The sequence below is a fragment of the Pygoscelis adeliae genome, unplaced genomic scaffold (assembly GCF_000699105.1).
Source record: "Pygoscelis adeliae isolate BGI_AS28 unplaced genomic scaffold, ASM69910v1 Scaffold513, whole genome shotgun sequence".
NCBI lineage: Eukaryota > Metazoa > Chordata > Aves > Sphenisciformes > Spheniscidae > Pygoscelis > Pygoscelis adeliae.
Genome location: NW_008824591.1, coordinates 1,517,998 through 1,545,386, shown reverse-complemented (window position 1 = coordinate 1,545,386; position 27,389 = coordinate 1,517,998). Strand labels below are relative to the sequence as shown.

At 44.6% G+C, this 27,389-nt stretch overlaps 1 protein-coding gene across 1 annotated transcript; it reads right to left on the bottom strand.

The window, feature by feature from the left end:
* LAPTM5 (lysosomal protein transmembrane 5) lies at positions 1-26,217 on the bottom strand. The gene is made up of 8 exons (XM_009322233.1): positions 26,050-26,217; positions 16,200-16,293; positions 7,265-7,341; positions 6,429-6,557; positions 5,774-5,899; positions 5,118-5,213; positions 1,760-1,852; positions 1-786 (listed from the first exon to the last, which is right to left on the bottom strand). Exons 1-8 carry the CDS (start codon positions 26,134-26,136, stop codon positions 712-714), a joined length of 777 nt encoding a protein of 258 aa, XP_009320508.1. The 5' UTR covers positions 26,137-26,217; the 3' UTR covers positions 1-711.
* Between the last annotated feature and the right edge of the window lie 1,172 nt (positions 26,218-27,389).

Genomic DNA, 27,389 nt, shown 5'->3' with positions numbered 1-27,389 from the left:
TATTGAAGCCATTAACTTTTTTTATTGAAACTCATCTTTCAAGTCACACTAAAAGCAAAAAAATGCAAACACTCGGGTATAAAACATCAGAGCAATACTGTGACAATTCCTGCAAGTTCTATATTCCGGAGTACACACTATTAATCATCATCATAAGCAGACAGGATGAGAGCTGCATCGTAGTTCATTTGAGATCTTCATTCTTTTGCTGATCCCTTTCCCGTAGGGTCCTCATTAAAAGATGCCGGTTAGCATAGCTTCATGTTTGACTACCTCAGCAAAAAGGTTCTTGCCTTTTTTCCCCCCATTTCACTTCCTAAATGTCTCAGCTGCTGAGTTAGATGTGAGACAGATGAGAAACAGCATCTTGCCGGCATAAAGCAAGCCTGACAAGGGATTCAGGTCAGTGCCTACACTTCACATCAGCCAGATGTTAGAGGCCAGTGATGGGAACCTCTGTGGTGCCTGGTGCCAAGTTTATTAAAATTAGCACTGCAGCTTGGTTGTACCAAGTCAAAACTGCCAGTGAAGAACAAGGCACCAACTCCAGCGGTTCACCATCACTCTTTGCAGGCTCATAAAGTGAGCTGGATTGTAATAAGCATGATACTGCTGTAAAGTAAGGACTTCTCAATAAGGCTGACTATCTGACAGAAGGAGTAAGAGGCACCAACAGCAATACAGATGTCATCTTCTCTCCATGAGTGGAGCTTAGACTGCTACATAGGGTGGTGGGGATTCCTTGGAAGGCAACTCTAAGGCTTCCTCATAAGATGGCAGCACAACCTGAAAGAGAAGACCATTAGTTATGCTCTGGGGATCACATGAAGGGTTTCAAGCGGATTTGATCTTGGATGTGTTTCTCTACCTAGTTCAAAGCAGGGTGAAAGAACTACATGGGCTGTGAGACATAAAGGGCAAAAATCCAGAAGAGTTAGAGGTCAGGAGCACTTCATAACCACTTTGCTACCAGTCCTACCTCCTTTTCCCGAAGCATGGTTGCAATAAATGGACCAAGGCTCTTTAATGTCCAGAATATAAGCCTCATTGCCTAAGCAAAGAAGCTAAGCTCAGATCATTGCAGAGGGCCATGACACATGCACAGCAGGGCACACGCTGCTGGCAAGACAAGGCTTATCATATTTGCCAAGTTTCAACAAGACAAATGCCTACACTTCACATTCCATATTCTTCCTCTTCACTTCTCATCCTTCTTTACAGTATCTCTTATTTTTGGAAGGTCTTCAATATCTTTCCATTGTGTCAGAGCAGCTGGATGCTATTATTAAAGAGATCATCAGTAATCTAAGGAAGGACACTGATATTCATTATTTAGCAAACTGTTAAGGTGAAGGGCAGTGCACAAAATCACTCAGACATCGATCCAATGAAAGGTGAAGACAAACTTAATTTTAAACAAGGGTAGCACTATTAGGCACAGAAACCAAAGTTCAGCTGAAATTAAAAACACATTTCTGGATCAGGGAATAAAAGTGATATATTCCCATTTATCCGCTTTGCCTGAAGCCCGAGTTTCAGGTTCCTTGCACATACCATTGACTTTGAAAGATTTTATACAAAAGTAAAGTTAAAGGAATATAATATAATTGGAAACTGATTATTAGTACCTGTTAATGCACATTTGAAGGGTTGAACTATCTCTCAGACCACCAAAGTAGCAAAAGTAAGGATCATCATGAATCTCATCAGTCTAAACCGTGCCTTTTCATGGTGTAAATCTGAAGCAGTCTTTACTCACCTTTTCAACTGCTTGTGGGTCAAATTTCACCTCCTCTCTCTTGCTGGCTTTAATATACTTAAAGCAGCTCAGGACACACTTGAACATATAGGCCTGAAAAGGAAAGGGAAAGGGAAGTCTGCCATTGCACTGCAAGTCAACAAGAGCATTTCCACTTTTGTCATCAGCCTGCTATTGTCCTACTCTCTTCTCTGGAGGGAGAAGCTTGGGACCATGTATCCCAGGGGCTTAAATCAGTCTCTCTTGATCCTTCAAGAGAAAGGTGACAACTCCATCTATTTGGAACAGTACACTGGTGTGGGAAATCGATAGGACTAGTAATACCACCAAATATAAAGCACGTGCTTAAGACCTCTGAGAGTGCAATGTCATCAGGTAGGAAAGGAAGTCATGTCTTTCATGTTATTTTTCTGAGCAGGCTACAAAGTTTGGTTGTCTCAGAAAAGCACCTTGGGCACAACCATCCACCTCCCAGAGATCCAAGGTTCCCTGGTCAACAAGGATGGACCTGAAAGATCAGCTCATTCAACAAAATCCTATACTTGTAATAATTACACTTTTCTGACAAGACTGCCTTGCACCTCACAGAGTTACAAAATGCAATAAATAGAGCCTTTCTGAGAAAAATGGATCGATTGAAGGATTGTGGCACAAGAAAATAAGCAAGGCCTGTGAAACATACCATATTAAATAAATATTTTCACTACTCTGTGCAGCGAGGCGAAGTCGTGTGCCTCTTATTTTTATTGGCGTAAGACTCTACTTTAAAAACAGTTGGCATTTTCAAAGGAACATAGGGAGTTACATGCCCCGAGAACAAGCCATGTAGCTTAGGATTTCCTAGAACAATGAGGACTGTTTGTCTTGACACAAAGCCAAGACAAAGAACGAGAACAAGAATGAAGTATCTGAGTTGAAAGAATCCATCTCTCAAACAAACTTCCAGTGATGAGGAGGTAAATCCAAACTTTGACTACCTTTAGGGAATACTGCAAAAACCTTCCCCCTTCCAAAAGCCTCTTCATACAGAAAGCAAACATGCAAGACACTGAAGCCATCGCACAAACTGTACAAAACCGCCCACTCATCCATGAAAGAAACCCCAATAAACTAAAAAATCACACACACAAAAAATCCTTTCTTTGATTTTGATACTAGAAGAGTTTGCTGCAGTGCCAACCCAGTATCTGCACCGAATTCAATGAAGTTGACTTCAGTTAAGATTGCTGCAAGCAATAGCAAGTTTGAGCAGAATACTTTAGTACATACAGCTTATGTAAAGGCAGCCAGTGACCTTGGGATCATCCCATTACTGGCTAACTCAAAACACTCAAGAGTCACTGCAGGATATCCGTCTCCACACTGAATTGAAGAGGGAAAACTTCTCTGGCAGCCATTGATGTTATAAGTGGATGGGAAGCTTGTCCTAGAGGTCAGGAAGCGAGCTACTTCAGAAGTAATTATGTTAAACCCTTTCTTTCATTTCCCATCAGAAATGTTTTATTCCCCTTGGTTTCTGCATTCTTATCACTGTGGTGGTGGAGGGGGATGACTTTATGATACTGAGGTGAAATAAAGATTACTTGTGGATACACAGATCATCAAGGGAGACTGCCCTAATGGTGCTGTGTAAGCATCACCCCTTCACTCACTCTGCCCTTTGAATACTTCGCATCTCCAAGGAACTTAGACTTGAACAACTGATGATATCACCATTGGGGCTCTACAAGTAAACATACAACCAGCGACCACACTGGTAAGGAGCTGTGAAATTGCATGGAGAGACTTCCATGTTGCAACAGGACATGCTCCCTGCAAAGGGTGGTGTTACCTGAGAGAAAGGAGGGAGAGGAGCATTACCATCCCCCTAGCATTGTCAGAGAAATCTTTCCTGCTAAAAGGGTGAGCAAAGTCTTGCAGGTCTCATATGAGGTCACTGGCAGAGGCGTTCGGTGCCCCATCTCTTCTCTGTCTGACAGACCATCTTTCAGCTGAATTATGCTATGGTGTGGGATGCAGATAACTATTTGGAGACAGTAACTGCAAGTTAGGAGGCAAACAGCACCAGATACACAGAAAAAACATTTTAGTTTAAGAGCAATAAATACTTGCGATGGGTCATTAAGCAAGTCAATTTATGCAAAAAGATCCTGGGCTAGTCCAACATATTTAAATGCTACCTTGGTGTGGGCATTCAATGAATTGAAACCAATGGGCCCTAAAAATTGGCCAAACGGCCTTTTTAGGTCTAAAATTTTCATGTTATGTTACTCATCAGATCTTTATCACTTGGAGGGAACTCTCTCATGAAAATGGTTTTGCTACACATAGAAGAGGGGAGGGATTATCACTAAGTTTAAAGGATGGGGTTTCTAATGACTTGTTTCGGGGAGTTTAGTAGACCAAGGAGTACTTATGCCTGTCCATTTTTTTTTTTTAATTATCCTCCCCCCATCCCCTCCTCCTACAAACTCCAGTGCAAGAAGTCATTGCAAGTTAAGCAGTCTTGTAGCTAACCCTGTGGAAAATTCAAATCAACCGATTTGCCAGGTCAGTGAGATTTCTGCTGAAGACACACACTGCCGGCTGGGTTTCAGGGTTATCTCCACTGCTATTGCGCAGTTTATGCAAATATTAAAAGATATGCTAAAGTCATGTCTGCAGTGCAATCATACAAGACACTCCACTCCACACTGGCTTCTCTGGCCACCTGGGAAGAGTCTGACTAAAAAATGCTTTCCAGCTAACAAGTAGCATTTTTCACTGTGACAGAATCTGCTCAAGTACCTGGAAAGATCTGGTTTTCTTAGCTGGTCTGAAACCCCTCAGTGAAAAACCTGTTTTCTCATCCATTGAAGCAAGAAGAATAAAAACGATCTCACAGTGGAGTTTTCTGAGATGTAAGCAGGATTTAGCAGCTCACGGGTTTTAATTAAATTTCAGGGTATCAGTGTGCATAACTCTGCTTACATCAGTGCGGATACAGCAACTTACCCAAGTGGAAGATCTAACCTGCTGCTTAATGATCTAATTTATTTTGGCACACAATAGCAGAAGAGTTTCCTATATTTGTTTTCAAACATGTTATCTTTCTAGAGATGAATGGGCAGTAATAGTTTCTGGGTATAAGAGAGATTTTTACTTTATAACTCACATCTTCAGAAGCATAAAACCAGTGATTTGAATATTAGACCTGCCTCAGACACTACATTGAGGCATAGCTCCTATTATGCCCAAAGAGAGACCAACAAGGCTTTCCAATGCCCTGGCAGATTTGAGAGAGAAGTAAAACCAATTCCTCCTACCCCCCAGGCAAGAGAGCTTCATTTCAGCCTCACCAGACCCTGCAGCCATTTACCTTCAGGAAGAGGACAGCAATGAACGCAATGGTGAAGGTGACCATCACTTTGGCATATTCCTCTGTTGGTAACTTCTCCAGGGTTGGCAAAAAGCCCTGTGGAAAGAGGGAGAGGGTCTCAGTCATAAATGAGGGTCTCAGTTCCCTCTATGAGGGTCACACAAAGTGGTGGAGATCTCAGCAAGTTTCTCAGGCTGCCTCTCAGAAAGGTGGGGCAGGCCACCTTCCTTTCCTCATCAGAAAGAGTACAGGGATATTTTTTTCCTCCTACTGTTTACACGTCTTTGGCAAAGATTTTCAGAAGCCTATTTAAATGAGAACTAAAAGTGTGACTGTTTAATAAAGATGAAAAGTATATGCATTTTCAATGCATGCATGCAGGCTCTATCCAAATAATTTTGCTCTGCAATTTGCATCCATAACATTCTTACAAGAAAAACAAGGTGTACTTTTAAGAAATACACGCAGAACCAAGCTGTCAGTCAAGAACACCGTGTTGGTGAGAACATATGGAAAATCCTCTTGTGTCATCAAACAGAGCAGTTCTGGGTATACCATAGAGATCAGAGAAAGTTTACTCTGTCTTAACAGCCACGGAAAGAAACTTCATAGGGGTTCACAGCATGAAAAATGAGCTGAGCTTGCTCATAACCTACCCCATTATCTGAAGACTTGAGGCTGAGATAGGTGGGGACCTCCATGTAAGAGCTGCAGAGGGTGAGAATACTCAGGCAGAAGTCCAGCAGCTGCAGAGCCAGGAAAGGGATCTTCGAGTGTCCCTGCTGCAAGAAGGGCAGGAAACAGGAATTTGGTTACGATTACAAGATTGCGTCACTTCTATAGATTTTCCACATTTTACACAGGGCCTGTGCTTTGTTCACATTGACAGCCTAAGCTATTTAATTCACTTATACTAGCCAAAATGATGAGAAAGCCATCTTGTTGGGCTGATTTGCATAAGCTCCACAGAAGTGGCCTCTAGCTGGAGCAGTGATATTCCTAGCTTATCTCCAGCAAACCCTTCCTAGTATGGGCACACCCAGAACGACCTTCCCGAAGCCATGAGACAGAAAATAAAATCAACAGGAAGATTCCCAGGCATAGGAAACTAAACAATGTCCCAGCTGTCACTAGTTTTCCTTGCGTACCCTCTAGCCCCCAAGGATTGCATCCTGTCTCCAGCCAGTATAGAAACTACCTCACCATGAAGAGCTGTGGCCCAAGGTAATGATCCTTTATTCCTACGTTATGCATTGGTCTCCATCTCACAGAGAACAGAGAAGACCACCCCAGAAGTGAGCTGTTACCTACCGTGTGGCTAAGGGAGGACACAGAAATGATTGCTGGGACTTGTATGTAGGAACTGAACATTGTTAGGAGGCTGAGGAGAAAGTCTATGACTTGTAGAGCAAGGAACGGGATCAGGAGGCGTTCCCTTTTCTGAGAAAGAAAAACAATGCCAGTTATTTCTATTGTGAGTGGGAGAATGAGACCAGCTATCAATACCTGAAAGGACATATATTAAGGTACTCCAAGAATAAATACTTTCCTGGAATTTCTGCATCTAATTCCACATACTGTAAGTGACAATTGATTCAGAAACAATGAAGGGCATCAACACTGATTTTTTTTCACCCCCTTGGAAAGTTTCTGTGAATTTTCACTATGTGACATTGACACTTGATCCCATCAGAGCTGTCATTCAGCTGTCCCCAAAGTTTACCACTACAGAGAAAGCTGGGTTCCCACACCAATGCATGGTCATTTCTTCTCCTGAAATGGGAAAGGAATCCCCAGCGTAACAGGGGAGTTACAGTTCTCCTTCAGGATCTGACTTGCAAAAGAGCAAGGAAATGAAGCAGTAAAGCAACATTTCCAAATAATAACATTTCCATTCCTTAACACGAAAAATAGTCGTGATGGAAATATCACCCAGATTTGGTAAATCTGGCAGTTAACAGCCTTGCAGATGAGCCTGAGACTGCAAACCAGCTGCCTTCCACCCCTGTAGAAGAGTGGAGATATTTATCTGCTTTTTTGATCACCCTTCAGCATTTTCAGTGAGCATCCTCTAGTCCCCTCCTCTAATACCTCCTAACTCAGAGAGGCCTCAGCCAGCAGTGAAATATCATTTGCTGAGAACATACCTTCACCACACCAAGAAGGAGGTTGAAGCTGATGACAAACAGCATGATGATCAACAGGAAACTGGTCATGACATCAGCTAAAAGTAATAAAAGTAGTTACCACATTGCTGAAAGCTGGAGCCTAATGTCCAAATTCAATCACACCACTATGGAAGAGTTAAAGTGTGATAACTTGGCAGAAAGAATTGTATATGTGGGGGAATGAATGCCATGCAGCCTGAAGGTAACCCTCTTCTCCCTTTCTACACCCACTTTTTCATCTGTCTTTGAAGCTCCTGTTTCTTCAGCCACCGGGTTGAGCAAGCTGTCAGCTCAGGCACGTGGGAGCCGAAAGCCTTTATTGCCTGGACTGAAATTTTAAATATCCTAGGCTACAATATTAAGATAAAATGAAGTAGGAAAAAAAAAGGCAGAGTGCTTTTAGCTAATGATTAATAAGTCTGAGTTGGGAATTATTTTGAGACTCAAAGACAGATAAAGTAACCAACAGTGAAATCTGATGAAAGATCTGCAAGACTGGCAAGCAGACAAGAAGCATGAGTTTTAACCACCCACTGCTGGTATGGACCACAGAGTTTCAGGGTGAAATATCTCACCCCCACTCTCTGTAGCTGTAGGATGCAACATACACATTAAAAATAAATGTGTGAGGAGAACAACATGAGACAGCTCTACCTACAGGGCTGAAGGTAATCTTTGTCAGCTGTTTTGGGTGCAGGAAGGTGATCTCTTACATACATGTAGCTTCCCACTGAACAGTTCCCAGGAAGCAATTTTCCCTCTTGGTATTGCACCCTGCCCTGATGATGACTACCAAAGCCTTGCTTGCACTGTGCAGTATACACATTTGGTGTTCGTAGACAGTGTGAGGTGTTTTGTAAAGTTGGTTTGCTTCTTCAAAAAAAAAAAAAAAGGGGGCAGCTCAGTCCAAAGGCAAAACACTGCTACTTTCTCTATCTGCCTCTGCATAATGTACAGCCTTTCACAGTGCCTCCTCCAACTCACTCTCCTATTTCTTTCTTATTGCTTTACCTGAGTTTAAAATAGCAACAGTCTGTTTGGGGTCTCCAACTCCCAAGTGCTTGAATAAAGGGTTTAATTTTATTAGAAAAGAGCCAAACTTTTAACTTTTCTGACTTTTTTAAAGCAACAGATCCTTTCCATAGATGTGTTTCTCAAACATCAGAAATGTTTGATTACTGCTTCGGTTTCGCCCCTGCCAACTGCCCAATTTATTCCATGGCTATTAAATAAATCTAGTGCCTAACTCTATTTTTTCCATTACCCCTTTCACTTGCTTTCATAAAGAAATATAGAAATTGTGCTTTAGCCTGTTGGATCCCTGATATATTCCAGCTGCTCTGAAATCCTTCACTGCTCCATATTACCCATTTTTTTCCCCATGAAAATGCCCTCCATCTGCCCCAGCTTTGAGTGTTTGCCTATAGTTTTGGTACCACATTACATTTTTAGTGGGTGGGGGAGTATTTCAGAGCTTGGGCATATACGGAAGCGTCCTTAACTCACTTCCTAGCTTTGCTGACAATAGAATACAATAATTTACAAAGATGTTGAGGCAGAGAAACCCACCCCTCTTTTTCAGGCAGCTAACACCAACACCGCTGTTCACAGCAACAAAACATTTGCATCGGAGCAGTTACAGCTGTATCATAATTTGGCTGGTTACTCTGTTTGAGGGAGCAAATGCAAACAGTCAGCCTGAGTCAAAGGGAGACCCATGCTGGAGAAGGGCAGACCTACCACCCCATGCTGCCCATGACATCTGGCAGGAGATGGGCACCCCTTAGATGCTGCAGCATATGCAAACTGTCAAGTACTCCATCCAGGCTCTGCTAAGCAATGTGGGTATGGACGAATGCCAGTTGAAGAAAGGACCAAAGATGATACTGAGAAGCTCTTAGAGCCCTTCCAGGGTTGTAGAGGACCTGCCTGATAGGTGGGCTGAGACACATCTGGCAGCAAGGGCAGGCGGCACCAACAGCAACACTCCTCACATCCTTACTCTGCTAGCAGAGAGTGCACTTTAGTTCATTTAAATGCATTGATACAAAAGATATTTTAACTTCCCTTACAGAATTAACATCACACTCGAGTGTCATCGAGAAATGAGATTTGCTGATGAGGAACCTTTAGTCTGAAAAGAAGATCTGATCAGTACTTCCTTCCCTGGGCATGAGAAGCCTCTTCCTTCTGGGTGTCAAAGAGAAAAACACTTTGAGGAGGCTGCATCCCCTAAAGAAGCAAAAATAGCTTATCTCAAGAGAGGGAGCAGCACTAGGTGAGTTGCTGCACATGGAGGGGTCAAACATTCAAGACCTAAGGGAGTGATCAAAAGTATCCAACACTTAATCTACATCAGGAAAAAAGAGTTTTGATGGCACAAAACAAGAAAATAACTTTTACTTACAACCTGATAAAAACGCCAAATTCAGGATCTGTTTCCCACAAAGTAATGAGAATTGAAACACAGAAGAGGAAGAAGTCTTAGGAAACAGCAAAGAAAGAAAACCCAAATCCAGCAAACTCCAAATGAGAACAGAGAGGGCAACGGAGAAAGGGCTTTACTGCAGAAGAGGCTGCTCACAGCTTTGCAGCTCACAGGGGTGGTGGGAAGAGCCTAAGCTTCAAGGCAGAAAATCAAACCCACCTTTCAGAAGCAGGAGAGTAGAGACAAGGCTGTGATCTGGTGCGCAAAGAACCAAAGATTAACACGGGGACAGCATAAACTCAAAACAAAAGAGCTTAACAAAGAAGACAGACTCAGCCTTTATAGGAAGAGCCATAAAAGGAGACAGTCCCAGTCCCATTAAGCCCCAAACTGCCTGAAGCCATTTCCTCTGGTTTTCCTCCCAGAACCAACCATCAGAAGTTTGTCCCAGAGAGGATTTATCTCTTTAGCACGGTGTTCCCTTGGATTCAAGGCAGCTGTGTTTTTCTGCCTCTTTCTACATGGTCTTATGCTCCAGCTCTCTCGGCAGGCTCACTAATTAATTGGGCAACTGGTCGTTGCTTCTGCAGGCTAATTGCTGGCAGAACCCAGCTGAACTTTCCAAGCAGAACCTAGATCAAAAAAACCCTAAACAAAATAACAAAGAAACAAAAAGCCCACAACCCTACAGACACAAAGGGATGGAAAGAAAAGGAAAACCAAGAGAAAACAACTTTCCAGGCACTGTCTGCCTCCTATTTGTTAACAGCAAATATAGGCATCCTTTCCGCTGGCAGCAGATCTCTGCTCCAGGACTTTTTAGTACCAATGAATTTGAATCTCACTAATCAAAGTTTTTACTTAAACAAAATTACTTCTTCCTTTGTGGGAGCACATTTAGCAGATGGGCTAAAGGAGTGATCCCCTTAGTGGTAGCTGCTGGCTCTTAGCCCTGTCTGTGCAAACCCTCCAAGAGATGGGAATGTGGTACATGTTATAGAGAGGCCAAATGCCACCTGGAATACTTTGCAAGGACCGGCAGAGTGGCAAGTTACCTTCCAGAACCACCAGTAGATCCCTGGGGATCCCAGGGGTTTGAGGCACTTGCGGCCACAGCAGACCCTAGAGACTGCATTACTGTGACTAACAGGCTCTTTCCGTGCCCAGCATCTCTTCTCCAAGAATATAAGACGTTAATTTTTAAGTCTCTTCAGCATTTCCCTTCATGCTTAGTTGGCCTTTGTGGGATGAATGTTTGTCTTTTTTGTACTTAAAAACCCTCAGAAAAGGGCAAAATTTAGGAACCTTGAACCAAGTTTGAGCACCTGTATAATCTCGAACACAGGGGCATCATTCCACGGTTTTTCCCTCTGTTCCTCCCGCATGTTCATATGGGTGCCTATCTCAGGAATAACCTGTTTTCTCTACAGCACCTTAAAAAGTACCAGAGTATTCAGGGAATAACAGGGTTTGTCCCTGTAGAAGGTGCGTTGGCTCTTTGAGGGCTGTTATTGCAAGACAAGAGGCAATTGTTACAACAAAGGAAATTCCAGATAAAAGGAAGAAAATTCTTACAATAAGTGATGCAGTTTGAACAGGGATGCAGAGAGGTTGTGGAATTCTAATTTTGGGGAATCTGTAAACCTCAACTGGACAAAGCCCTGGGCAAGCTGCCCCAGCTTTGGAGTCAGCCCTGTTTCAAGCAGGAGTTTGGACTGGAGACCTCCAGGGATCCCCCTTACTTTTGCTCTGATTCAATGATTACAAAATCAGGCAGGGAAGAAATGTTGCTCCTCACAAAGCCTGCTTTACTCCTATAGACCTAGAATATCCTACCTACAAGAATATTTCAGTTCCCAAGTCACCTCCACGCTGACAGTGGTACCTTATTGCTGGCAGAGTCTGGTGAGAGCTTGCCCCCTTTGAGGTGCGCCTTCTTCCAAAAGCATACAGGAATAAAAGGCAGCAACAAATAAATAAACATGCTCTTTCTTATGCTTTTTCTTGCTCAAATTCTCTGAGACTATCCGGGTCTCCCAGAGATCCCAGGGAATTTAATGAGAAGGAATATATATATGCTGTGAAGTAAATGCCATTTTCCTTGGGGAGGTGGTGTAAGCAGAATGGGGGCAATTGACGGAGCCTCCGCAGAGCTGCACTAGATATTTGCAACACTAGCAAGTAGTACCAAAAAAACGCACCCATCCAACATGAAGAGAGAGCATTTATTTGCCAAATGTCTATTTTTTATTAACTTCTCATCAGGGTTTTTGCCCTGAATGTAGCCAGGAGGGACATTGAATGAGTCCTAATATTTCCCATGAATGCAGAGAAACCCCTTTCTATTTTATGGACCAATAAACTGGCACGGGAAATACAAATAGGGCTCATAATGCTGTGGTTTAACAGTTGCATTCACAGATTGTCAAGGACGGCAGTGTCTGATTCGGTGTTGCTGATAAGCTGCAGGGAGTTGTTTCTGGACAGCCGCATTCAAAGGATAAGCAAGACCAGCAAGGGAAAGACGCCTCCCAGTCCCTTTGGCTGGATTCGCTTTTCATCAGAGAAGGAGGGAACATTTTCTGCATAGGAAATGGTATGCATAGGATATGGTATATGCTGTGCACACAGGTCTTCAGACATAACTGAGGTATTTTTCTTGGCTGACTGGACAGAAATTGAAACAACTTTTCCAGTTATACTTTGTCCATAGCCTCAATTTTTATAGTCATTAATGAAAAATAAAAGTGTTTAACACTGAGACTGTACACAGGCATGAATTGAAGACATCCTAAAGATCTGACCTATGGCAAGCAGTGGGGTGTAACCTTTTCAAGGCAGAAAACCATTCATGTTAGCAGCTTAGAACTGGTAGGGAGGTTTTAACTGAAATGTTTGGGGGGGGATTGCTCTTTGGTTTTATTTTTCCAACAGGAAAAGCTAGTCTGCCAAAGCTCATATGCTTTCAGGAATGAAGCACTGCCAAGAGGACTTTTGCTAGGAAGGCTTCTCAGCTCCAGGATGAGCTTTGTAATAGACTGGAAACGGGGGAGGCTGCATGGGAAATGCACATCCAAATTTCTGCTGTACGTGAGATAGAGCATAGAGATCTGAACCTAGTTCTTCCACATTGCAAAAGAATGCCCCAAATCACCACACAACAAAGTTTGTCTCCTGTTCCCTCTGCCTGGCCAAATTAATCTTGTGTTATTTCTTAAATATTAGTTAGGTAGTAAATTTAGACCTACTTCAGATTAGCCAACATCCTGGCATTGACCCCACTAAGGGTGGGAAATCATCTTCAAGGCTCTCAAAGACAAAGAAGAATCTGGGTCTTCTTCCCATTTTAATCCAACATTTTCAGCAGCTCTTATATTAATTTCTTGGTCAACTTTCATTGAAAAACAAATTTCAGAGGAGCGCTCTCAGTCCTGTGCTGCCTGTGGCATCTTGTAAGTCAAGAAAGCAAGGAGCAGCAGGCTGCAAGGGACTCTGCATCCCTCTTCTAAGGGCAGCTGACCCAGTCACCCTTCCCATTACCCTGGCAATCACAAAAACCTACAACAATCCCAATTCTCCTTCCCCTCCCTGACCATACCTGTGGAAGTTGAGGCCCATCCCAGCCCCTCTTTTTAAGGCAGCAAAACATACTGCTGAGAAATCTTGAGGGAGCTCTGATTCCTTATAAAGAACTCCTACATGTATTTTTTCCTACTGTATCTTGTGAAAAGCATTTTCCCCTAAACCTTGCCTTGTTTATATTCTTGGGCCATGACTACAGCATTAACATTATATATTCTGAGACGTGCTTTAATCTGGCAGGATCTACAAATAGAGCAGCAGATGCTGAGGGCATCAACAGAACCTCTCCCCAAATTGTTCTCCAACTCTTCCATCTGGGTTTTGAAATCAAATTGAACTTTTTGTACTGCTTTGCTGTATTGCTTCCCTGCTAGTTTCTGGAAATAGAAGGGTTGCACTTTGTTTATTCCAACTATAATCAGAAAACACTCACAATCTCCCAAGCAGAGCCCTTTGAAATGCTTGGGAAGAGAAGCCAAGTGGAAGTGCTGGAGATTTCATTATAAAATGTTCCTTTTTGTGTAGGAGGCAGTGGAAGAGGGGGAGGGGGAAGACCTGTCATTTTGATTGCGTGGGAAGAGGGGGTGGTGTTAAAAACAGGGCCAATTTCACTCAGAATGGTTCTATTCTTAAAGAAAACCCTCCGGATTTGCAGAAATGCATGTCTTGCTTAGAAAGCATATAATGGTTTCGTATGGAAATTATCTGAAAAATCTGTCTCAATGATTTGTTTCTTTTTCTTTAAAGAATATTTTACTTAGATACTTGAAGAAAAGTAAAAATTATTGGCCTTGGATGATCTTTCTGCAAAAAATAATGAAAAACAACTGTCATTTTTACATAACTGTATCTGTGGGAAAGTATTCTGATCTGCAAATATCATGTTCAGTTTTCAGCAGTTCAGATCACTGTATTAGTCAGAATGTTTGTGCATACTCTACCATCAGGAAAAAATATTTCCAACTGTGCCCATGTCCAAGCCAGGTACATCAAAACAAAAACAAGCAATCAAAAAAACAACAAAAAACCCCACAAGCCCAGTAAAGGAAGGAAGACCTTAAGGTCCCACTTGCATTATGTTCTTCAGTTTGTATCTGTAAAATTAAAACCAGAAACATATATTACAGAAATGGAAAACTGCATTCTCCTACTAATGTTGTGCTGATCCCAGCCACCTGGAAAACAGCCAGGTTTTAGAGCCTGTTCGGTGTGTTGCATGTTGCCCTAACGGGAAAGCTCTGCAGAAAGCATTTTCCAAAGCAGTCATCCTGCAAGTCTACATTGGGTGTTGAGTTGAGCCACAGCTCCAGAGGGGCCTGTGTGGACCACAGCTAAGCAAAGTAGCCTCCAACCCGCCCAGACTGGTCTGTTTTGGAAATAACGCCCTGTGTGAAAGATGTGAACCAGCAGACCCTTGCTTGGTGTCCTATTAGCAGGACTCACCCAAATTTCCATCTTCTGCTCACTTTTGATGCCTTTCAAAACAGCCTTGGTAGATCACAGTGGTGCCTCCTAAAACCCAGCTGGTCTCTTTGGAAAAATGTGAACCTGTCTGTTAGCAATGACTTCACCCAGACGGTGACTATGCCTGTTTTTGGTGCTTTCCACTGTGTCTGACTCCTATCCCGGGGACAAGGGAGTTTGGCATGTGCAGGAATCTGCTGTACTTGACTGCTTTTTCCTCCACTTATAGGGGGCCTCTCTGTGCATGCTTGCAGTTTGGGGAAGGACACACTGGAAAAGCAGGGAACAGGCAAGTCCTTGCTGCTCTGGGTTGCATTTTTCTCTGACTATGAGCCTTCTCCGCAGGGAGAGACAATGCAGGGTGTGGGAGTCTGGTTTCCGTCTTTCTGCACACAGTAGAGAAGGGTTATCTCAAGTTGTGGTTTTACACCGAAAAGTGACTAAGAAAAGGAAAAAGCACCTTGCATTTGTTGTTTCTAAACAGCTTCATGCAAAATTATACCGAGTAAGTAATATTTGAGGTTCGGGGAGTTATTTTCTTTTAAATTGCACCCCACATGAGAAATCCACCAGGTCCCTGAAAGCCAAGCTAGATCCTTCCTAGTTCAAGCCATAGGAATTCAATCAGCTGTGGTGAATATAATACTTGTGAGTATTTGTGGGATATAAAACAGCCTGGCTGCTTCTTCCAGACAATGTTTTGCAAAAAACACCAGGGGTTGGGAACATCTGTGGATGGGGGCCAAAGGGACGGGGGGAAAGGCAGGTGGGCTGGTGTGGCACTCTGAAGTGCCTTCAACTGTGAGGTAGGAGAACCCTGCATGGCGTGATGGATGATGAGAAGAGGATGGCTCCATGCCATAGAGGGCAGGGTATTGATGGCAACGTCAGGTAGCCCATGCACCCGTGGGATGTAGTGTGGGGCTGCGATTTCTCCCAACTCTGGGACCCCAAGGTCACTGGCCAGACAAGGTCCACCGAGGAGTTGGTCAGACACTTCAGTGTTTTCCTGGAAAATGCCCAGCATGTGAAGGTAGTCAACAGTGTGTATAAGGCCTAAATGATCTACAGTTGGTGAAAAGAAAGACAAGGGGAAACCAGGACTGTCAGATTAATGCAAAGTGTATTGCAGAGGGAGTGGGAAGGCTGGAGGTGTATGAGGGTACTGGAGAGTTTGGGCTGAGGGCCTGATCCATTGAAATAAAGGCAAGTTCACTGGGCTCCACATTGGTCTCCCAAAAGCCAATACAGCCATGGCCTAAACCAAAATCCAAATCTTTAGAGCCCAAATTTTCTCTGGGTCTGAGCTTTTGGCCTATCTGCTCTGAATACCAGTTTCCAATTTTCTTTGATGAAAAAGAAAGAGGGACCAATGTGTGACCTTGGGCTCCCTCTCAACCCCACAGACCTCTGCTGCTTTCCAGCATCCCGGTGACCTACCAATTCTGTAGTAATCCTTGTCCAGGTCTCTGCAAAAGCCTTTCCTGCTAGCCACCTCCAGGGAGTACTCAATCAGCAGCAAAACGCTCATAACCTAGGAGAACAAAAGCGAAAGACACAATTCAGCGGGCCCTGGGCCAACTTCCTATCAACAAATTTGTTTCCAGGGAGCATACAGTACCCACAGTCCTAAATGCAGGATGGGTCTCCAAGTGAGACAGTCATGAAGGGTTTAAAATCCTTTACAAGGAAACACTGAGGCAAAAGTTATCAGTTTATTAATGGTTTGTGTTTAACTGTCTTTTTCTGCCAGCTTCTGAAGGAGGATGGATGAATTACAAAGTTAATGAGTTTTGTTTCAACATTTTTTATTCAGAAAGTCCTGGCTTTTCATTTTGAAATTGCATTTTGCTTCAGAATGGAGCTAAATGTAACAATAGTATTTTAAAGTGTGAAAAGAAACACAAAAAGAATAAAGATGTCTCTGTAAGTCTAGCTATACTACTTCACTGACAAAAATATCATTTTCCTTCTTTTTTTTATTTGAGAAAAATCTCCAAATGTGCTTTTTTCACATTGAACCAAAATTATTTTCTCCAAGTTTCTGAACTGGACTATCAAACCCCAGGCTCCAGGGTTCATCCCATTCTGAGTTTAGCAAACTGTGAGATGGAGTGAGGTCTAGAGACTGTGGTCTCAGTCCAATAGTCTGGGGTATTTCTGTGCAAGTAAAAGCAGGAAACGAGTAGCCACAAGGCCAGACACCCTACCACATCCCTCCTGGGGACAATCCCACCCTGCCAGTGTGTACAGACAGCACATGCCAAGGGGACCAAACTTGTTGTGGATATGAGAACAAGAAGTCCAAGGCCACAACGGAGCATCATAGAATCATAAAATCATAGAATCATTAAGGTTGGAAGAGACCTCCAAGATCATTGAGTCCAACCGTCAACCCAACACTACCATGCCCACTAAACCATGTCCCTAAGCACCTCATCTACCCGTCTTTTAAATACCCCCAGGGATGGTGACTCAACCACTTCCCTGGGCAGCCTGTTCCAATGTTTAACCACTCTTTCAGTAAAGACATTTTTCCTCACATCCAATCTAAACCTCCCCTGGCGCAACTTGAGGCCGTTTCCTCTCCTCCTTTTGCCAGTTACTTGGGAGAAGAGACCGACCCCCACCTCGCTACAGCCTCCTTTCAGGTGGTTGTAGAGAGCCATGAGGTCTCCCCTCAGCCTCCTCTTCTCCAGGCTAAACAACCCCAGCTCCCTCAGCCGCTCCTCACAGGACTTGTTCTCCAGACCCCTCACCAGCCTCGTTGCCCTTCTCTGGACACGCTCCAGCACCTCGACGTCCTTCTTGTAGTGAGGGGCCCAAAACTGAACACAGTATTCGAGGTATCAGTCACTGCCCACAGTGTTGTCAGAACAAATAACACCCCTTGGGGTAAAGGACTACTCTGAGGCCATTTATTGCTCCTTCATCACCTTACTGACAGTTTCAGCACTGTGTAGTGAGACATTTCTGACTCCACCATGCATCCAATCTTGTTCATAATTTTATTCCTCGTTCTTCGATCTCTGCTGTCCTCCCTCATGCTTGGTATGTCTTTCATTTCTTCTGCGTTTTTCAGCTGTAGGAAGCTGGAGCACAGCATGGTCTGCCAGTCCTATACCTACAGCTGCACTTTCCAAAAGCAGCATAGTGTGTGTTGTGTTATTTTAAAATGGGCTTAACAGCGTGGGTGGTTGGGGAGGAAGCCTGCTGCCACTTTCTCCGAGGATGCAGGAAACAGGCTTGTCACCCTGCAGCTGTGTGTCACTGTCTGGACAAGCTCTCTGACCACCCTGCTGCTGTGCAAAGAGCTGTCGCTTCTTCTCTGCTTGAGCTTTACCCCTGTCCAGGAGGACCTCTTGCCACAATAACAGGGCACAGCCTGAGAGCAGAGAGCAGGAGTCAGACCAGGAGAAGTGCAGGGACCATCATGCCCTGTGCATTTTTCCTCGGAGACGTGGGAACTGAGTCTGCAGAAAAGGAAATCCTGAGGTGTGCAAACAACGGAGAAACCTGTGCAAACATGACTCTCCATCTTCACCCCACCAACACTGGGTCCAGCACTGGGAGCACCCATTCTGCAGACTATTCTCCATGGACATGAGCCATCAACAAAAGTACCATCCACAAAAAAGCGGTTGTCATAAAGTGGTGAATGACAGAAGCCATTTTATCTGGATTGCACAACCTCTGTCTCTGAGTCACCCGAACCCCACACTGACGCAGGAAGCAAGTCTGTATCTGCCACCAAGATCAACCCAGGCTCGGGTACTGTATAGCTGAAACAACTTTTCCACAATAGCTATAGCAGTCTTTTTTGTTTCAACAACCACTTAAAGAAGTGATGCAGGCAAGGAGGAACAGAACTGTTGTGGTCTGCGCTCGTGTTTGCAAACTTTATGTATGGGAAACAACACAAAACCAGCAACTGCAGGGAGATGAGGCAAAGCTAACTGTAAGTGAGCAGAAGAAATATTTTTTGTCTTTTGCAGAGCAGTGGCTGGAGGTGCCATACAAGACCCAGGCAGAGTTCAGGCTGGAGTAACTTATAGTCAGATGTTCTAGGGCTGACACCGCCAGCAAACAAAACAAAGAGGCATGGAAAGAAAGACTTCACATTGCCCTGAAATGGGGAAGCAAGGCTGGGTGGCACGGCCTGCAGCAGCGACAGGAACTGAATGCAGACTCTCATACTGTCTCTGCGTTAGCTGCAGGAGACCTAGAAACTATCTTCAAAACTAAATTCATCAACTTTCTGTGCCACAAGCTGCACGTGCAGTTTTCAGAAGAGCTGTAGCACGTCCTCCAGACCCCCTTGCTTCTAGAGTGAGCGTCCACCAAGCCACACTCTTGCTGCAGTGGGGACTGGGACACTGTGTTCCACCACTAGCCTTCCCTCTGAATTTAAAATACTGTCTAGAGCCTGAGTTGGAAGAAAAGATGAATCATGTTTTCTCCTGGCCTGTCTGATATCAGATTGTTCAATAGCTACATGAGACACACTACTTTTTTTCATTTTTTTTGCCATGCAGTAAATGAACTTTGCAATTTGTTCATGAGGCTGATAGGAAAAGGAGAAATATCTAGATCTCATTACATGGGGACACAAGAAAGTTAATATTAATTCAGTTTAATGTAACAGTGTTTGAAGTCCCATGGAAGCACTGAACCTTGTCAAGGATGAAATTGCATTGATCTGGAGTTTCTTTACACTTGACGGTCTCCCCTGGGATGTAAAGGATCACTTAACTAGCTACACATGGAGATCACATGTTGACTTCAAGTACCCTAACTTCTCTGAGAGGTTTCATGTACATGTTCCCAAAGAGATTTTGCTTCCCTTATTGCTACTGTTGGTCAAACCCCTCAAATGTCAACATGGGAAATACAGGAAGAAATTGCTTTTTTGGGTTTATGTTAAATGGAGGCCTGAGCAAAATGGATGATCTGAGCCCTAAACATCAGTTGCATTCCTGAAAGACAAGTGAGTGAACACAGGACATCAAATCCCAAATGCTCCCATCCCAGATGGATTTACAGCCAGAGCAGAGCCAGAGCCTAAACTTCAGTACGAAGAACCATCTCTAATGTCTATCAAAGAGGGGAAAGTAGAGCAAAAGAGTTCCTGGATTCCTTACAAGTGTTGAAATAAGCCACACAACCAGACCAACTGCAGTCACATAAAATAAGTACACATCAGATAGATAGAAAACCCAAGCCCAACCTGAAAGATTAAGAAGACTTTTAAAGTGAAAGTTGATTTAAACTTTCCATTTAAAAGGGCTTTTGCATAGAAAGAACAAGCCACTGAACTGCAACGAGATAAAACAGGCAATGATCTGCGTGTCTTTCCCTCAGCTCTTGATCACAAGTGCCGTGTGAGGACCAGGATACCTCTCCATCACCTGACTTTGGGTTTGACATGCTGCTGCCTGGCATGTGACAATCTCATTTATTCCTGCAGAGAATGTACGTACAAGGTGATGACACCTCTACAGTGGGCTGCTCGCCTCAATTTGAGAAGAAGGTAGAAAAAGATTGATGTGGTGTCTGCCTGTCCCTCCTTGCTCCGCAAGGCTGTATATATTCTCACTCAAGGTTCACCCTTCAGCTCCAGAAAAAATAGAAAGGTTCCCATTTCAGACAGACAGGACTGCTCAGACAAACATTCAGTTCCCTTTCTTCTTGCTATGTCATGACAGGAGAGAGGCAGGCTTAAAAAAGGGAATTTCACCTCCCGGCACTCAATTTGCAGCTCACTTGGCGTGCTGCAGTCGCCCAGCCCCTCCACCAGTCAGCCCTTCTTATGTTATCTCCTACAGCTGCAACTTTTGGAGGACACCTCTCACCTTATTGCTGCCTCCGTTTAAAAGGAGTGCTTGGTAAAAGATTTGTAACACCAGGAAATGAAATGACTTAGCCAAATAGTGTAGGACTGAGGTAGAGCCAGTCGTTAAACCAAGGTGGTTAAATTGGGGGTGTCTTGCAAGGCAGAACCTTAACAGCATGACGCACACAGCCGCTGTTCCCTGGTGAATAATTTTGCTGCAGCTGCAGTAGGGTTAAACTGCTGTTAGAGGTTGTGTCATGTGCCTTTTTTTTTCTGAAATATGTGCAGCTTGACTAATCTTCAAATAATTTATCTTTACGCACATGGACTTGGTGTGACGGCTGCTCCTTTTTTTTTCACACCCAGCGAGCTTGAAGCCATAATGGACAGGGGTCAATGGGGATGGTGACATGCTGCTCCAACAGTGCATTGGGGTGCTGCGAAGGTTTCTGACAGCGATGCACGCAAGCAGGTGACACCCAGCACTTTCAAGGCAAGTAGCACCACATATAAACGCCGTACTTTCAGTGCTTCACCTTTTCTTCCTTTAATTTAAAAGTGGTTGTTGTGGCAGGGTAGGATGAAGTGAGGATTGTTTTTAGCTTCCATTTGGTTTCCTTTCAAAACATTTCATCTTTTTCCTTCCTGCTGCCTCTTTCTCCCCCTCTTGTTTGTGCAACAGAGATGCTCCAGGAGGATGAGGGAGCAGCGCAGGGTCTGCTGAACATCTCAGGTCAGCCACAAGCTGGTGAAGGTGCAATGAATCACAGCTCTGTACCAGCAACAGTCACGTCCACAGGTGAGGACTGGAACCTGGGGAAGGTCCCAGAGATGAGACTCTGCTCCTTGAGTTAAAGAGCTGGCAAAGAGAAGAGCTTGGCTGCGACAGAGGCCAGACCAAGCTACAGACATGCTGCTTTCTAAGACCTCCTTTGGCTCTAATGAAGGACTAGTAGCAAATAAATTGCAGGTTTTCTGCCCATGCTGTATGCACAGAAGCAACTTTCCGGCCTTGCTCTTGAAGCTAATGTCAAATAGCTTGATCTTCTTCATGCCTGGGAGAAGCCAATGAGCAGAAGGACAAATTCCTCCATGCTTTCTTTGAAAGTCACCTGCAAGTCACCTCACAACACCAGTGAAGCTTTGCTAATCACACAACCTTGTCCCCTCCTCGTTCCCCTCCTTCTTCTTCCCCGTTTGTTTGAGAATGCCCACGATTTATTTCAACTGACTATGGAGAGATCAGCAGTGAGACAAATCTAATTTATAGGAGGACAAGGCATTACCACAAAGCCTGAGAGCCTGTGTTTGATGGCATTACTATCACCCAGTATCACTATGATTCATCACTAGGACCCACAGCCATAATTTATACTGATACAAACCAACAGTATTGATGTAGCAAACCATCCAAATCACTGCTGAGTTATAAATCCCCTTTTCTTTTTCCCTCCCTCTGCCCAGCTGCAGCTACATGATCAAAAAGGTGGAGAAGAGGTAGGGAAAAGATATTTGCTATTCTGTGTTATCTCTTAAAGCAGTAAGGCAAGACAACCTTCTCCAAAAATCAAACCGTTTCCCAAGGGGTTCTGTGTAAAAGAAACCCACTGTGATGATACAGTATGTTCAGACACTGGGACCCGCAGATACTTGGGGAGTTAGAGGCTCTGGTATTGCAGTGACGGTCACTCTATCAGGAGCCAGCAGAGTTGAAGAGCTGAGGGCTCAAGCTGCCCCTGTCCATTCCCCATATCCTTTACTGGGTCAACCCCAGTCTTCAAGAGCATCTCTGGCTCCTAATTCTAAACCCAAGTTGCATGTTAGTTGCTAATGCTCCCTGTCACCACATGCCCTGCATTGATCTTGTACATCAGGCTTGTGCATATCTTCTGGTAATCACTTTTCTGGTTTTGCAATGATGCACCACAAAGTTTCAGAGGGTGACCCCAAAACCTCCTGACCACGAGCCACATCCAGCTGGTCACTGCAATGGTGGTTGAACTGCACAAGAGCTGTCATTTAGAGACACGGGATGTTTCCTACCCCTGACACTGGGGACTACCAATGTGAGCAGAGGGAGAGCAGAGCAAGGACCCAGCTGTGGCTCTGCAGGATCCTCACCAAACCCATGGTGACATCCCACGGTGAGTTCGTGTTGCTTGTGATCTGTCAGGTAAAGGGTGAAGCCAAATCATGCCCTGGCAGAGCAGAAAGGGGACACATGCAGGTGGCTTTGACTGCAATGTGAGAGTTTGGTCCTCATTAAAATATCAAGCGGAGTTATTACTGCTAAGTCCTTTCCTGTGAATGTGCTTAAGATGTGCTGTGGGTGACGGGCAAGTCTGTTTTAAAAATGGTCTCAGTCACATTCATACTCAGTGCAGACTTGTCCCACATAAAAGAGGGTCAATGGGTAGCTCCAGCACTAGACCCCTGATTGCCCATACTGCCATACTTAACTTGCTCCCTGGCTTTGGTTTGAACCACTCCAACCACTTTTCTTCAAGACCAGTCTTCTCCAGAAGGGGCTGACCCCAAGCCAGGCAGCATGCCTTGGCTTCAGGGCCCAGGATCAGTCCTTTACCCTCTTTTAGTTAGCAATGCAGAGAATCCAAGTGTTTTGTCGCAGATACCTACCCGTTTATTTATATAGGATAAAGTATAAACTACAACTAAGTATATCACACATAATTTCTGATTTGAACCATGTCTCCACTGCTAACAGCCAGGAGAGGGGTAACATCCACAGCAATTAAAAAGACTGTGTATGAAACAGCCTCTGCTCATAGACAACCCTGTTACACTAGAATTTGTCAAACATGGAAAAGAAATGATTGAAAAGGAAATGTGAGCAGAACAGAGCTGGAGATTATTAAACACAACAGCTAGGAAACACGGTAGATTTCATGTAACCTCAAGCTCAAGAAGTCTCTGACGTGCTGACTGCAGAGGATGCACAGGGAAGGGATCACTTGGTACCTGTCCTGCTTCCAATACCTTCTTCTCTAAGCAGCCGCTGCTGGCTGTGTTGGAGACATGCTGGGAGGCTGCTGGACTTTGGGGCTGACTCTGGACATCTGTCTTACGACTTCTGCCTTTGCCATTTTGCAAAGAAAAGCAGCTTCTCTTGCCTGCCCTCAGCAGACCTTTTGAACCTCTTTCCCACGAGCACTGTGAAGGCTCACTCCAAGGCTCTCTCCCTTTTGCTGTTCAAAACTCACCTGGTGTCTTCAACAGACCCACAAAGCGTTTTTGAAATAACACATCTTTCATATGATGTCACTGGAAGTTTTCCCTGTTAGCCACCAGCACTGAGAGGTGGTGTCTCATTCTCTTCCATCACGCACTAGTGCAGATCGGGAATCTCTATTGTTGTTAGTGGCATCATGGTGAAACACTTATGAGAAAAATGTGCCGCAGTTCAAAGCATTTGCTGACTTTCGAGAAAGACAAAGGAGGCTTTTTTATGATTCACCCTCCCAGCTAGGAAAAAATAATTCATTTTCTGTACCTCTGTTTCGCCTCTGATAACAGATAGCTCACGTCACACGGCGTGCTTATAGCCCTCTGGAGAAAATGTGTTGTAGTTCCCTGTCTTGTGTTTCCCACCTTTGCACAGACCTTTAATTTTGCCAGCTCCTCTTCAGATCTTGGCTATACTTCCTACAAGGGTCCCATTTCTAAACAGTTCATGACCATCCCTCTGTGATGGCTATCTGTTTAATTGGTTGTCCAAAATTGCTTGTGCTCTGTTGCAAATTCTCAGCTTTCATATGTTTCAATTTTTGTGTCTGTGGGTCATGAGAATGCACAAGAAATGCAGCAATTTCTTTTTCTTTAAAGCAGTGAGATTATAAGCTTTGAGCTTGTGGCAAAAAGATAAGTAGCCTGCCCAGGGGGTAATCTAGATGCTCAAAAAGCAGAAGGCAAAAGAGGTTATGAAATTGCATGATTCTTTTAAGCAATCTCATAATGTTTTTGAGGTCCCCAAATGATTAAAATATGGCATGGAAATGCCACTGCAACACCTGGCTTTCAAGTAATGCCAGGGGAAAGGTGTGGGCAGTTACATTGCATGAAGATGCGGTGTAGACCCAAGTTTCTCTGCTCTCCTGCTCTGGGCTGGCATGGGACCATCTCCTGCCCCATACCAGGGAGGTGCAGAGATGCAGCACTTGTGCCCAAGCACAGCCACCCTCCTCACTCGCTGCCTCCAGCAACCCACAGCACTGATGACTCCTGGCGTGTTTATAAAATCCTATCACTCACTGAATGTTTTCCTTTATCTTACTATCAAAAAAAGCAACTAAGCTGATCTCCAGATTTCTTTGCCTTTTGTTTCATGAGTTGAATCCTCCACCAACGTATGCAGGCATGGCATCGTGGAAGTCAAAACCGTTAAACCAGCACGTCAGACCGCTGTCTCGGCTTTGTGTGAGAGAGGAGGGGGCTATGGTGCAGTGGGGATTTGCTCAGGCAGCTTGGATAGCTCCTGCTGCCCCAGGAAAGCAGACCGGTGCTGGAGGGGGACCACGGCATGTCCTTCCCATGCGTGGCACGGCTGCCACAGCTGCCATGCCCAGCACATATTTGCAGGCTACAGCTCCCCTCACTCCACTTCTTCTGTGCAAGGCGCGGGTTAAGAGCCCCCGTTAACTGTTATCACCCTGCAGGCTCCCAACCCGTGACTGTGCACACTGAGTGCAACAGATGGGATTATTTTAAGTGCCTCTGCTGTGCGAGAAACCACATCCTCAGTATGACTTAAAGCCACCTGAAAGCACCTCTGTGCAACCAGGTGGAGGGGAAGAAATGTCCCTCCAGGCTCTGCTGCCTCTGCTCGCTGCCATCTGTGCCCACCCCATAGCAGTTACGCCAGCTGCCTGGCAGCTGAACACAGCCACAGATCCAAACGGAAACCAAAACCGTGCATATAGTGTCCAACTGGCCGTAGGGAAAAATGAGGCAGTTTTGCCCACCCACCCTTTGCTTGCCCAAATCCCTCCTCCCTCCGGTGACCCATAATTTCAGCACTCCCACGGTTTCCATTGCCAATGTGCTGCCCAGTTTCTAACCAACAGGTCCAGGTAGCCGCGCTGAGCCCTGGCCAAGCTACACACCCCCGCACGGGTAAGAGCTCCTGCATTAAGCTGCAAGGGAAAAACAGGAAACAGAGTGAGTTTCCATGAGCTCCAATTGGTAGAGCCAGGGAAAAAATAGTTAAAAAACCCTCCCAGTACAAAAAATTTTTTCCTGTCCCTTCCCTTCCCCCAGCCACCTTCTCCTCTTTTGTCCATCCTTCTTAAATCATTGGTTTTTCTCTTTTGGGAACATAGAAAAGTCAACAGTCAGGAAACCTTGTGATCTGCAATGATTACACCTTCTGCAAAGATTACACCTCCGCCCCTCTTTTCTTGTCTCCCTCTCCCTGTCCCCCTTTTCGGTCCTGTAACTTACCACATGGAAGATCCCTAGAGCGACTGTCGCTGTCTTGATGTTGAAGAAGCAACATTTGGGGGGCTCAGTGGTCATTTGGGCAGTCATTTTCTGATCCCTCTGCACAGCTGTGAGTTAATGAGGTTGAATTTGCAGCAACCGCCCCACTGAAAAGTGAAGCAAGCAGTGCAGCTCAACTTCCTTCCTGGTCTATAAATGTGTTAAGTCATCTACAAAGTCACATGAGGTCTTTGATTTCTCAGTAATAAAGAAAGCAAAATTGTGTTGCTTTTCTAACAGATCTTTGACTGCTTGCACATCCCAGATGGCAAATGTAAGCACAAATGCTGCTTCGGGCAGGTGGTGTCCAGTGGGTGAGGTGTACGGGGAGATGAGGGCTCCGAAGCAGGGTGCAGCTTTGTCCTACAAAAATCATCAGAAACAAAAGCAGGGGGCCAAGAATTTCACCTTAAACTTGACCCGCTGTTTTTGCAGTGAAGCATCCAAATTCCTCAGTTTGAAGTGGCTCGTTCCTTGCCAGCAAAGTCACCATTCCTTGGAAGTGCTCCTGGGAGCTGATGCCTGAGCAGCCCCGGACTCTGGGACCAGAAGGGTGGTGGGACTCCAAGGATCAGGGTTTTTGGCTGAGATCTGCAGATTTGTTCCTGGTTCCTGGGACAGCTGATGTGATTTATGTTAGTCAGCTCCTGGAAAAGAAAAGCAACAGAGAGATCTCAGCCCAGTGACTTAGCCACTGTGCAGGACGTCAGACTGTCTACCCCTGCTTGAACTTACTGAAATGTGCTCTTTGCCATATTTTTATTACCATTCTCATAAAAAACACTTTTTCTTTCCTTTTCCCCTTTCACCACCCTATGGGACAGAAAAGTCATGGTTTAGACCTTCTGTGGAGCAGATTGACCTGAGTTTCTGGCTTCCTGGGAAAGGTCTGGCATGCCATAGCAAGGTGACAGCTCTCCAGCAGGTAAATGCAGATAAATTAATGAGAGAGTTGGGTACATTGAACAAGCTCTCGGGGGACTTGTGTGCCAGCATGCCTAGTTTCAGCATCCCAAATGTACTCAATGTGTTTTGTGCTTCTAGGAGCGTTCCTAGCCAGCAGAGTATCAGGGCCCTACAGTGCCAAGGCAGAGGGTTTTCTTGATCGTTCTTATGAAACTAAATGCACAGATTCCACCTCAATGCCAGGAAATAGCTGTTCTGTAACCCTCCAAATCTGTACAGAGCACTACACGTCCAGCTATGTGCTGGAAAGCTTCCGTCTGGCTGAGTGGATGTTCCCAAATGCCGTTGAAGTTCCACAGTGATGTGTTTTTAGAGAAAGTCAGGAGTTTTGGGCA

Excerpts from the sequence above, each read along its gene's own strand:
- LAPTM5 (XM_009322233.1), bottom strand. The coding sequence starts at position 26,136 with ATGACTGCCCAAATGACCACTGAGCCCCCCAAATGTTGCTTCTTCAAC. Across the intron at positions 16,294-26,049 it reads CTCTAGGGATCTTCCATGTG|GTTATGAGCGTTTTGCTGCT; the intron begins GTAAGTTACAGG and ends TTGTTCTCCTAG. Across the intron at positions 6,558-7,264 it reads TCCTTCTTGGTGTGGTGAAG|AAAAGGGAACGCCTCCTGAT; the intron begins GTATGTTCTCAG and ends TTTCTTTCTCAG.